The sequence below is a fragment of the Chanos chanos genome, chromosome 11 (genome assembly GCF_902362185.1).
Source record: "Chanos chanos chromosome 11, fChaCha1.1, whole genome shotgun sequence".
Taxonomy (NCBI): Eukaryota; Metazoa; Chordata; class Actinopteri; order Gonorynchiformes; family Chanidae; genus Chanos; species Chanos chanos.
Window position 1 is genome coordinate 22,718,650 of NC_044505.1, and position 12,758 is coordinate 22,731,407.

Consider the following 12,758-nt stretch of genomic DNA (forward strand, 5'->3'; position numbering starts at 1 on the left):
CTCCCCAGGGGGTAGTTCCTATCAAATGAGACCCTAGAACTGCGCTGTCCGAAAGCCCCTAAGGTTCCTATTGCGCTGCGGAAGTACCTACCCTGAAGTAGGAGCTAAAAAAGCCCCTCAAAACGGCGTTATAAGAACTATGATCATTCCTGCGGTGCGAACACGCGAAAAATGGGGTACTTTCTCCGACAGTTCTAAGAACTATGGAAAAGTTCCTCCGGTGCGAAAGCGCCTATTGTTACCTCTATTAGGCTTTCGGGCACTTTCGCGGTCACATGTCTTCCACTATTAAGGTCCGTGTCTTCAGTAATGCCCATTTCTCCTTAACATATATTTGCATGTAGGCGAACTCGAAAATGAAAAGGCAAAGTGGGAAACGAAAACGCAATGCTGCTTTGCCTTTGCATTTTCATTTTGGCAGATACAGCGCGTTCATGTCAAAAATTAAATCGCAAACTGGGATTTTGCCATAGGATTATCAACTTTGTCTTTTCGTTTCCATTTTGTCTGATTTGTACCGCAAAATCTGTTAAAAGGAAAAGACTAACAAACGAAATGAAATTACAAAAAGATATTTTAATTTTATTTTTATTTTTGTCAGAAAAGACTCGTGTTTGTCTTGAAAATGAAAATGAAAATCGAGTTATCTAATTTCATTTTTCATTTTGGCAGGATATGTGCGCACAGGTATTGAAAAAGAAATGTCAAACCGGGGGTTTGAACTTTCATTTTACGGTTTTCATTTTAATTTTGGCATGGATGACCTCCCACAAGTTGGCAAGTGTGCTGATAAATTAATTTATACATGATGTAACATTTAGCCTGACATTTAATGTCTTGGTTCAAACTAATCTTATCTTAGATGAGTGCATTGTCTTAACCTCATTTTCCTCTACCTCTGTTCTGTTGTATCATGTATCTGTGTTATTCTGATAGGAAATGTGTGTAAATAAAGAGCAGTTTTGCATGAGAGTGTGTATACTCTTGATTAATTTGATGATTATCTTAATGAGGGTGTATGCATTTACTTACACGGTTCTTTGCGATTCTAATAATTATAATAATCGGGATGCGTGTAATTAGTCAGGAGACAAGTGACAAGATGGCCACTGATGAAACAAAGATGTCGTCCACGTCTGTGGGGCAGTCGTGTGGAGTTCTTCCTGAATCACATGACACAGGTAGGAAACACTCACCTGTTTCACTGAGTGTCCTCCTTCTGTATTCTGGTCCTCTCTGTGCTTGTGTAGGTTGGTAGGTTGGCGTGTGTGTGTACAGTTTGTGTGTTTGTGTTGTAGAGCTGCTGAAGACAGGCGTGATGAAAGAGGAGATCTCACAGTCAAACGGTTACACCCGAGGAAGAGACTCGTCCAACAGACCTAGCATCAAATACACTGAGGAGGAGAAACCCATAGACAAAGACTGTCTGTGTAGGGCAAGATCTCTTGGACTGATCCTGTAGACTCTCTCTCTTTCTCTTTCTGCATGTAAAGGGTGCAGTGGTTAAAAGCAAAATTCAAACGCTCCCCAGTTTCTACAACATCATAATGTTTTTGACTGATGTATGTTTGGCAGATATTTGGTTTTTAAGCACTCTCAGGAAAATTCAAAATGTTTTTCATCGTTAGCTGCTGAAAATGAAAAGTAAAAACGGGCACGATAGAGTTAAATGTCAGTGTGAATGCTGAACTGTGTCCCTATACTGATGGTCCCATACCCAGATAGTATTGGGTCTTATCAGACTGTAAGGGCTGCCCTTTTAGGGTTAGGGTTAGTAGGGTTAGTGTTATTTAGAGTGTATTTTAGTCTGACTGAAGTCTATTGTTGTTATGTAGAGTGTCTTTTAGTCTGACTGAAGTCTATTGTTGATATGTAGAGTGTATTTTAGTCTGACTGAAGTCTATTGTTGTTATTTATATTTTTCTCCTTATTTCCCCAGACTGTGAGGATTGCCGGTCTTTCTTCATTGGTAAATGTGAGGTGCATGGCCCCCCCACATTCATCCCCGACACCCCCGTGCCCATAGGGGTCACGGAAAGAGCCAGACGCACCCTTCCCTCAGGACTAGAGGTCAGGAGGTCAAGCATCCCAAACGCAGAGCTGGGCGTGTTTAACCAGGGTGACACTATACCCAGAGGGACACACTTTGGCCCCTATGAAGACCAGATGTCTGACAGAGAAGACACCAAGGACAGTGGATACTCCTGGGTGGTGAGTGAACCTGTTAATTAATGATATAAGAAGGTTTTCAGTTGGCATTTACTGGGGCTCTGTGCAGTGAAGCCAAATTCCTATTTCATTGCATTTACCGATGTTTTGTGTCATCAGCCGCTGGTAGGAGCTTCAACAAATTATTTTACACTCATTTCAATTCAGAGAGCCTCACGCTCTATCAGACCTCTGACATAAACCTGGAATTGGTCATAAAATGTGCAGTGAAAGACTGTATGCATAACAAATCAACATTTATGAAGGAAAAACCTCTTTTCCTTAGCTCTTCAAACGTCAGCAGTGTGAAGATCATGTTGATGAGAAGAGAGAGAATTTTTCCAACTGGATGAGGTGAGATACTGAGCACAGAGATCACTCCTGTTCCTTATTTTTCACATATTTCACATATGTTAAATGTACAGACAGTGTACATTCATACGTTCAGTGGTAAAACTTAACTGTGTTTTGTATCAGAGGTAACTATATTTCTGAGGAAACCTTGCTGTCCAGTATTTTGGTGTTCAGACATTCTCAGGAATCAAACTTACAACCTTCCAGATACTGGTCTGTTTTCTCTTTACCCCTGACTGCGTGACACCCCCTCACATTCACTGTTCTCATAGACCAGATGAGACCAGAATGTATACAAACACCAATCAGCATGGAGAACCTCTGATCACATGAGTTTTCATATTTGATGCATGTATTTTAGGAGCGCGCTGTGCACCCATACATGAATCACTACTTATTTTCTTTTCAACGAGGTTTCATATGACAAAACACACGCACAGATACACAAACAAACGCGCACACACACACACACTCATAGAATGTTTTGTAGATTTTTTTTCTCCAAGTTGTCCAAAAAGATCAGGAAAACTCAGTGTCAAAGAGCCAACGGCTTTGGGATTCAAATATGTAGCATCAAATGAGATGACATATAAGACAATTCTTGTTATATCCTCATGCATGAAACTGGGTGCACTAATGAATGAAAGAGTGATATTTAATACATTAAATGTGAACATAAATAAATGCATCTACAACCGAAAGACAAAAATAGTCAGGCGTAATGTTTAGTTAATTATTTTTCCATTTTACGTGGTTTATTTTGAGTTTATTCAGTAACATACTCAGTCATTGATTAATTTCCCAATTATTTGTCCCAGTCCCAAAGTTTCCCATATCATCAGTGTGTCAGTGAAAAGGGAATTATCCTGAGTAAGGCTGAGTCAGACCCTCAGACCTCAGGATTGGAGCTTTCACATTCTCTGTATAACACATTAATCAGCTCTTAGTACAGGGGGTGTGAAACTTCTTCATTAAATCCACACAGTGTAAAACAAAAATAAGATGTCTAAAAGAGAAAGAAAAATAGTAGAATGGCGAAGATCTCCATACCCCTAAATGGCATGTCCCACCCAATGACATTCTGACCAGTCCACATATCTGCTAAGCTTTACACAGCTTCACATGGTGCTTTTGAGTATGCTGTGTGTTACTGCCCAAACTGTAAGACTTTTCTGTTTGTCCTGTACAGTAATCGCTGTAACTAAATACATTCATGGATTTTATTTGCAGACTAACAGTAAAACATGTCTAATGTTACGGGTGGTAACAGGTGCTAATAGGTCTACAGCACAAATGAGTAACTATATATCCATGACTGAAGAAGGGCAGATCTTAACAAACTGTGCTAATGACTAATAAATAATAGTGAGTAATAATAAAGAGATGAGACACATTGAGATCATCTCATTAAATCGGTCTCCATTTCGCTGAAATGTTGTATAATCTCACATGTTTTCTTGCCCACTGATACACCTGGTGCATCTTATGTGCCATCATCAGCATGACACTGAAGGATCCTGAACCATGTCCTCCATTAAGCAGGCTGCATAACCAAACCTTCATCACAAAATGAAATGTTTCAGCTGTCCACAATTCTTCAGTGTTGCTAATGAGGATACTGATTCAGTTCAGAAAAGCTGGGAGTAAGGACAACATATGGACGTGGGCATTTTGGGCATAAACACCAAGCTCTGATTGGTCCAAGGAAGACAGTTTATCCTTTGGTGCCAGAGGCCAATGATGAGGAATGTTTGGTGTGAAGAGTGCGCTCTTGTCTCTTTCTCGGCCGGTAAACTGGTTAGTCACGCGAAACTCGGATATTTCAGGAAACGATCGGAGGACGAGAATGTTGGTGTTACGTGGAATGTGACATTTTAAAATACAAAACCAGGGCCTTCATATGTGGGCGTGGTCACTTTAGCGTTTTTCCCTTTTCCCTTTTTGCCCCATTTTCTGGGAGAAATCTGGTTCCCGTACTCCTGTATTTCCCTTCCGGTGCCGCAGGGTGAGGAATACTGCCTGTATCCTCAGATACATGTCACATCCACTACCACTTTATGGCACCTGCCAGCTCCCAGGCGTCTCCATGGGAACGTAACACGGGTGGAGACCTGTGCTGTTTCCTGGATTCACTCATCAACGCTGAACAGAGCGCTGAGTGAGATGGTGGGGAGTGTACACTTGTCTGTTTGACCCTCACAGGACACAAACCCACCCGATCTCATGACAACACCCCAACCAGCTAGTGTCACTGCTGGGATTCCTCCTCTATTAGAACATTCCAACTGTGTTAGTCTGTTCCAAATCTGTTCATCTTTCCTGGCACTTGTTCATTGTAAAATTTGGTTCAGTCATGTGTTATTTACATATATGTGTCTAATGAGTGTTAAAAGAGTTTTGTTTAATAAGAGGCAGTGAGCGTCCCCTTAAATCAGAGTCACAAAAACACGAAAACTCCATTTAGAGACGTGATTTTAAATTTAATCTTTAACTTATCCATGACTTCACTTATCCATACATTCTTCTTCTCATTTTCTGCCTTAACTTAGTATTCTCTTGTGCAATTCAAACCTCTTTATCTGCCTCATGTCTCAATCTTGACCTTTTACCTCATCACACTCTCTCTTTCTCTCTAAGGTATGTGAACTGTGCCCGTAATGATGAAGAGCAGAATCTGATGGCTCTTCAGTACAAAGGGGGGGTTCTGTTCCGCAGCTGTAGACCCATCGCTGCTGGAGAGGAGCTGCTGGTCTGGTGTGGAGAAGAATATACCAAGGACCAGGACGACCCAGCGGACTGCCACTGGGACAAGACATTTTCCCCTGAGAAAGGTAACAGATGATTTTTTTTCCCTGTTTTCCCATTCAATTCCCTGCATTTGTTTTTTGTTTGTTTGTTTATTTTATTTTTTTTAAGAGAATGGTTTAGTTGTACTTTAAATTGATGCTGAGGTTAATGTCAGTTTGGTTTTTTAATGTTGTTTATAGATTTTTGTCCAGGCTGTGATGTGGTTTTCTGGTCCTGTTGTGGACATGTCCCTCTCTTTGTTTAGGCCACATTTCCTCGCAAAACCTCATTAAGACATGGCATCCTGAAGAGTCCCTGAGTTTACTAAAGACCAGAGAGATTAAATCAGAAGTTCCACTGAGCCCAGAACAGTTATCCTCTGATATTACATTCATTTCAGCACAATCCGCTGTCAACACGAAAAGAATGCGCTCTTCGTTCGGGAAGAGCTCCCCTGTCAGAAGAGCCCTAACACCTAAACAAAGAGTGACAGGGAAGAACACAACACACTCTTCACGCAGGAAGAGCCTCAGAAGCCAGCTGTGTATCAGAAGACACCAGCGCATTCACACGGGGGAGAAGTCATACCACTGCTCCCAGTGTGGGAAGAGCTTCAATCAGTCATCAAATCTTAGAACACACCAGCGCATTCACACAGGGGAAAAGCCATACCACTGCTCCCAGTGCGGGAAGAGTTTCAGTCGGTCATCAGATCTTAGAACACACCAGCGCATTCACACGGGGGAGAGGCCATACCACTGCTCCCAGTGTGGGAAGAGCTTCAGTCGGTCATCAGGTCTTAGAACACACCAGCGCATTCACACAGGGGAGAGGCCATACCACTGCTCCCAGTGTGGGAAGAGCTTCAGTAATTCATCAGGTCTTAGAACACACCAACACTTTCACACAGGGGAAAAGCCATACCACTGCTCCTAGTGTGGGAAGAGTTTCAATCGGTCACCAGATCTTAGAATACACCAGCGCATTCACACGGGGGAGAGGCCATACCACTGCTCCCAGTGTGGGAAGAGCTTCAGTCAGTCATCAGGTCTTAGAATACACCAGCGCATTCACACGGGGAAGAGGCCATACCACTGCTCCCAGTGTGGGAAGAGCTTCAAACAGTTATCAAAACTTAAATTACACCTGCGCATTCACACGGGGGAGAAGTCATACCACTGCTCCCAGTGTGGGAAGAGCTTCAGTCTGTCATCAAATCTTAGAACACACCAGCGCATTCACACAGGGGAAAAGCCATACCACTGCTCCCAGTGCGGGAAGAGTTTCAGTCGGTCATCAGATCTTAGAACACACCAGCGCATTCACACGGGGGAGAGGCCATACCACTGCTCCCAGTGTGGGAAGAGCTTCAGTCGGTCATCAGGTCTTAGAACACACCAGCGCATTCACACAGGGGAGAGGCCATACCACTGCTCCCAGTGTGGGAAGAGCTTCAGTAATTCATCAGGTCTTAGAACACACCAGCGCATTCACACGGGGAAGAGGCCATACCACTGCTCCCAGTGTGGGAAGAGCTTCAAACAGTTGTCAGTTCTTCAAAGACACCATCGCATTCACACGGGGGAGAAGCCATACCACTGCTCCCAGTGTGGGAAGAGCTTCAGTCGGTCATCAGGTCTTAGAACACACCAGCGCATTCACACAGGGGAAAAGCCATACCACTGCTCCCAGTGTGGGAAGAGCTTCAACCAGTTCTCGTTTCTTAAAAGACACAAGCGCATTCACGCAGGAGAGAGGCCATACCACTGCTCCCAGTGCGGGAAGAATTTCAGTCGGTCATCAGATCTTAGAATACACCAGCGCATTCACACAAGGGAGAGGCCATACCACTGCTCCCAGTGTGGGAAGAGCTTCAGTCAGTCATCAGGTCTTAGAAGACACCAGCGCATTCACACGGGGAAGAGGCCATACCACTGCTCCCAGTGTGGGAAGAGCTTCAAACAGTTGTCAGTTCTTCAAAGACACCATCGCATTCACACGGGGGAGAAGCCATACCACTGCTCCCAGTGTGGGAAGAGCTTCAGGAATTCATCAAATCTCCAATCCCACCAGCGCATTCACACGGGGGAGAGGCCATACCACTGCTCCCAGTGTGGGAAGAGCTTCAAACAGTTGTCAGTTCTTCAATCACACCAGCGCATTCACACAGGTGAGAGGCCATACCACTGCTCCCAGTGTGGGAAGAGCTTCAGTGATTCATCAGGTCTTGTAAGACACCAGCGCAGTCACACAGGGGAAAAGCCATACCACTGCTCCCAGTGTGGGAAGAGCTTCAGTGATTCATCAGGTCTTGTAAGACACCAGCGCAGTCACACAGGGGAAAAGCCATACCACTGCTCCCAGTGTGGGAAGAGCTTCAGTCGGTCATCATTTCTTCAATCACACCAGCGCATTCACACAGGGGAGAGGCCATACCACTGCTCCCAGTGTGGGAAGAGCTTCAGTGATTCATCAGCTCTTAGAAGACACCAGCGCATTCACACAGGGGAAAAGCCATACCACTGCTCCCAGTGTGGGAAGAGCTTCAGTCGGTCATCAATTCTTCAATCACACCAGCGCATTCACACAGGGGAAAAGCCATACCACTGCTCCCAGTGTGGGAAGAGGTTCAGTTATGCATTGAAGCTTAAAAAACACAAGTGCAGTCACACAGCGTGTTACCAGTCTGTTACCTGTTCAGTGTGATTTTGGACCAGTCTGTTACCTGTTCAGTGTGATTTTGGACCAGTCTGTTACCTGTTCAGTGTGATTTTGGACCAGTGTGTTACCTGTTCAGTGGCATTTTGGACCAGTGTGTTACCTGTTCAGTGTGAAGAGATACGTACGCATGTCATGTCATTGTTCCTCAGGTTACATTAGAATGACAGAGGATTCATTTTGTCACTGTTACTACTAAATACCAAGTTTATAGTTCATGAGTTAATAATAGTGCTTTGATTAAACCGTAAGTGATAGACTTAGGACAGTTAAAAAAATAGTACCTAGAAATCAGTTGAGCACAAAAGCAAAAAGTAGAACTATTTTACATGATGCATTTATGTCTGCTGATAATAAATGTAGATTTGAAGCAAGTGAGCGAATGTGAATAACTGTCAGCTCTTGTTTTTATGACCAAACTTCAATATTAAATCTTAGGTTCTGACCACTGTTCATTCTGCTCATCTGGGATTGAGATTCCATTCTTTCTTTCTCTGTACTGTGCTTCCTCTTGTACCGTTTGAGTGAAGAACTGACGGCCCTCTTCTGTTCACGCGTTCAGCACTGAAGGCTCACACTCCCAGGATGAGCCGTCTACCAATAGGATCTTTGGCTTTGGCCGTGGACTAAGCTCTCTGGCCCTGTGTGCCTGTCCGTTTACCAGCCCAGTCCCCTCTTTGTCCCTCCTCTCCCAACTATAACTTAACAGGACCCCTGTGGATATCCACCTAATAAACACAAACCTCTACCAACTCCACAGAGGGGGAAGATTTCTCTCATTCTTCACAGACTTCATTTACATTTCTTCTAGGTTTGTCTGCGTCCTCACTTTGTAATCGCTAACCCACACAGACTCTGCAGTGACTGTGCATCATATATGTATGTACATACACACACATGCATATACATAGGCATGCGAACACACATATATGAACTAATGAGCAAAAAAACAAGTCCATGAGACAAAAGTATCTGTCATAAACTGTCTCGGTGCCTAAACGAATGATCCAGCTCAGAACAGCCGCAACAGAAATGCAAAGCTGAAAGGAGAACAGGACGGCTACTGTGTTTCAAAACCTAACAGGGTTTAATAGAGAATCAGCCCAGGAAAAGCCAGTATCATACGTGTTAATTTTTTTCCATTTTCCACACAAACATGAACTGTTCAGTTGTCATCCACAGAGCTATTTCCAGCCTCCTAGAGACTGTACCAAGCTCCGGAGACCAACAGTGTGATGTGGTTGAATTTCAGGTTTGGGAGGACTTACAGTGTGATGTGCTTGAATGGCAGGTTTGGGAGGACTTACAGTGTGAGGTGGTTGAATGGCAGGTTTGGGAGGACTTACAGTGTGATGTGCTTGAATGGCAGGTTTGGGAGGACTTACAGTTTGAGGTGCTTGAATGGCAGGTTTGGGAGGACTTACAGTGTGAGGTGCTTGAATGGCAGGATTCTGAATAATGTAACTTTGGTTAGATTAGTCCAGATGTCAGGAGAACCACTCTATTCATTTGCCCTGTGTTTTCATCTCTTTTTGAGGATTTATAACTTTGATTTGTGACCTGCAACAGTCTTGGTGGAACCACAGACTTCTGCGGAATGTATCAACATTCCAAAATTCCAACAGAGGCCTGTTCAGGAGGAGTGTTAGCACCATGGACAGTGGCTAACTGTCAGGAGGTGGGACCCTGGACATCTCCCAGCTCTTAACGTTACTAAAGTTGCTACTGTGTTTATAAGCATGGAGGAGAATCAGCCATACAGCTAGACCAGATGAGGTTATATACAGCTGCGGTCATAAAACTGCAGACTGATGGGAACAACTCCGACACAAATGCAGAAACAAAGCTGTTTAGAATGATTTGGGCTTTTTATTTGAACTAAACAGGATGTGGGCTACACAGCCTGGAACGTAAGGTGATGCTATTTCATCGTATTTTTTCTTTAAAAAATTTGAACCAATAGATTAATTTTGTAATGGAGCCAAAAACATGAGCGGGGGGGGGGGGGGGGGGGGGGGGTGGTAAGAAGACTGTCTCATGCCAGGCACCTTCAGAGCAGTTTATTGTCTGACTTTTGCTCAATGAGGACATTTCTGCTAGTGGGCACATGACAGAAAGAGACACAAACCAACAGACCAGTCATTCATTTTAAGAGACGTGAGGGAAATAATGTTTCAGTCTGTTCTTGTAAACTTAATCCTAATCTGAGTTTGAGATTCATATTAATATTGTTAATATGGATCGTCCACAGGTGCTGTGGTGCAAACGGCTCCTCCCTCCATAGGAGCCTTGTGAACCTCTGTCAGTGGTGTGTCTCTAATGAAGATAAACTAACTGATCCTCTGTCAGTGGTGTGTCTCTAATGAAGATAAACTAACTGATCCTCTGTCAGTGGTGTGTCTCTAATGAAGATAAACTAACTGATCCTCTGTCAGTGGTGTGTCTCTAATGAAGAAAAACGAACTGATCCTCTGTCAGTGGTGTGTCTCTAATGAAGATAAACTAACTGATCCTCTGTCAGTGGTGTGTCTCCAATGGAGATAAACTAACTGATCCTCTGTCAGTGGTGTGTCTCTAATGAAGATAAACTAACTGATCCTCTGTCAGTGGTGTGTCTCTAATCAAGAAAAACTAACTGATCCTCTGTCAGTGGTGTGACTCTAATGAAGATAAACTAACTGATCCTCTGTCAGTGGTGTGTCTCTAATCAAGAAAAACGAACTGATCCTCTGTCAGTGGTGTGTCTCTAATAAAGATAAACTAACTGATCCTCTGTCAGTGGTGTGTCTCTAATGAAGAAAAACGAACTGATCCTCTGTCAGTGGTGTGTCTCTAATGACACAGTCATGTCACTCCTTACACTCCCTCGCTCCCTTAAAGGTCACACGGAGTCTGAGCTGATGTTCCAGGACCCAGTCATACACACTGCCTGCTACTGGCTCCTGAATTTTTTTGTCAATTTATTGTTAATATTTTTCTTTTTTGGATTATGCCAGTGGGCAGCACGACTGCACAGTGGGTAGCGCTGTCGCCTCACAGCGAGAGGGTCTTGGGTTTGATTCCTGGCTGGGCGGCCAGGGTCCTTTCTGTGTGGAGTTTGCATGTTCTCCCCACCTTTCAACCTATGAGCGCTGCGATAGGCTCCAGCACCCCCTGGCTTGGATAATGAGTGAGTGAGTGATTATGCCAGTCTAAAGTGTTAACTCTGTGAGGCAGTTTATGTGTATAAGTATGTTGGAATTGTATGGAAGTCACTATTCACTAATTAATTACATTACTGTCATCCTCTTCAGCTGTCTGCTTCACTAATTTAAGAGGATTAGTAGAGTCATGGAACTACATCAGTGTCACACCCTGGTCCTCTCTTTACCCCTCTAGTGAGTCGTTTGCTTAACATCTGTTATTTCTCTCAGCACCATCAACCTTCACCTCTATCTAATGCCCCTTTGGACTGTTGCTGGGTCATTAATTAATTCCACCCCCAAACTTCAGCACCTTCAGCTTTCAGGTCAGTAGTTTGACCCATGATCAAAATGTCCTCCCCATTCCAAAGGCTTAGTATTTATGATTTACTTTGGGCTTTGTGCTTTGTGCTTGTCATCAGTGAGTATAAACTGCACTGGTAGTAAAATTCTGTCAAAAAATCATCATCAAGAATCATGATGAAGAACAGCCAGTGACTACTCACCTGCTGACCTCACACCACACACACACACACACACACAAAGAGTCAATAATAGTCACACACAATCACATTCAGTCATATACAGGAGTGTGTATAGAGACCAAACATATAGTCACATTCAGTCATAAACAGCAGTGTGTACTGAAATTTCAAATGAACCCTCTTGATTTGTATGATTAATTTATATCACTGTATAAAACAGAATATGAATGACAAAGAGAAGAATATTGCATTGCCTTCTGCTGGGTGACTCTGTAACTCTTCAGTCAGACAGGTCCAGTTCACCATCAGTCCAGTTAGTCTGGAAAGTTTTCACTCCCTGGTTCACAGGAACTGGCTCAGAACTTACAACACATGTACAACATCGTGTATAAATTCATTTATGAGCACACTTGCTAACTTAATATATGTTAAGGAGAAATGGGCGTTACCGAAGACACGGACCTTAATAGTGGAAGACACGTGACCGCGACAGTGCCCGAAAGCCTAATAGAGGTAACAATGGCGGATGCATTCTCAGAGACGGCGAGTGAGCTAAGTTAGCGAATTGTCAGGATGAAGACTTCGTTTTACTCAGAGTCGAAGTCATTTTAGATAGGCTTGGAGATATTGTCCTTGTCATCTAAAAAACCAAAGATTCGACATTCAGGGGCTCTAAATTCAGCTGGTCACTTGTTATACAGAGTCAATTTGTCAACTGTCATGTTGTCAGAGGAGTGACTGTTGACATTCTTTATTCCCCTAATAATGCTGCCCGTACCATAGTGATGGTCCAAAAATCACAGTGCTACAGCTGATCAGGCCTCCATTCTTTTCAATTCCATGACACCTGTATATGTGTTCTATGAATTTACTGTAAAAGTATATTGCATGGAGTTTGCATGTTCTCCCCATGTCTGTGTGGGTTTCCTCCGGGAGCTCCAGTTTCTTCCCACGGTCCAAAGACATGCAAGTTAGGCGAATTGGAGACACTAAATTGCCCCTAGGTATGAATGTGTGTGTGAGC

The 12,758-nt window shown here is 43.5% G+C and overlaps 1 protein-coding gene across 1 annotated transcript in view; it reads left to right on the forward strand.

Moving 5' to 3' along the window:
- The window catches only part of LOC115823849 (uncharacterized), a 664,236-nt gene that overhangs the window by 224,912 nt on the left and 426,566 nt on the right, over positions 1 to 12,758 (forward strand). Inside the window, 1 exon segment of the mRNA XM_030787872.1 lies at positions 5,904 to 8,014. Coding sequence (XP_030643732.1) covers positions 5,904 to 8,014 — 2,111 coding nt within the window.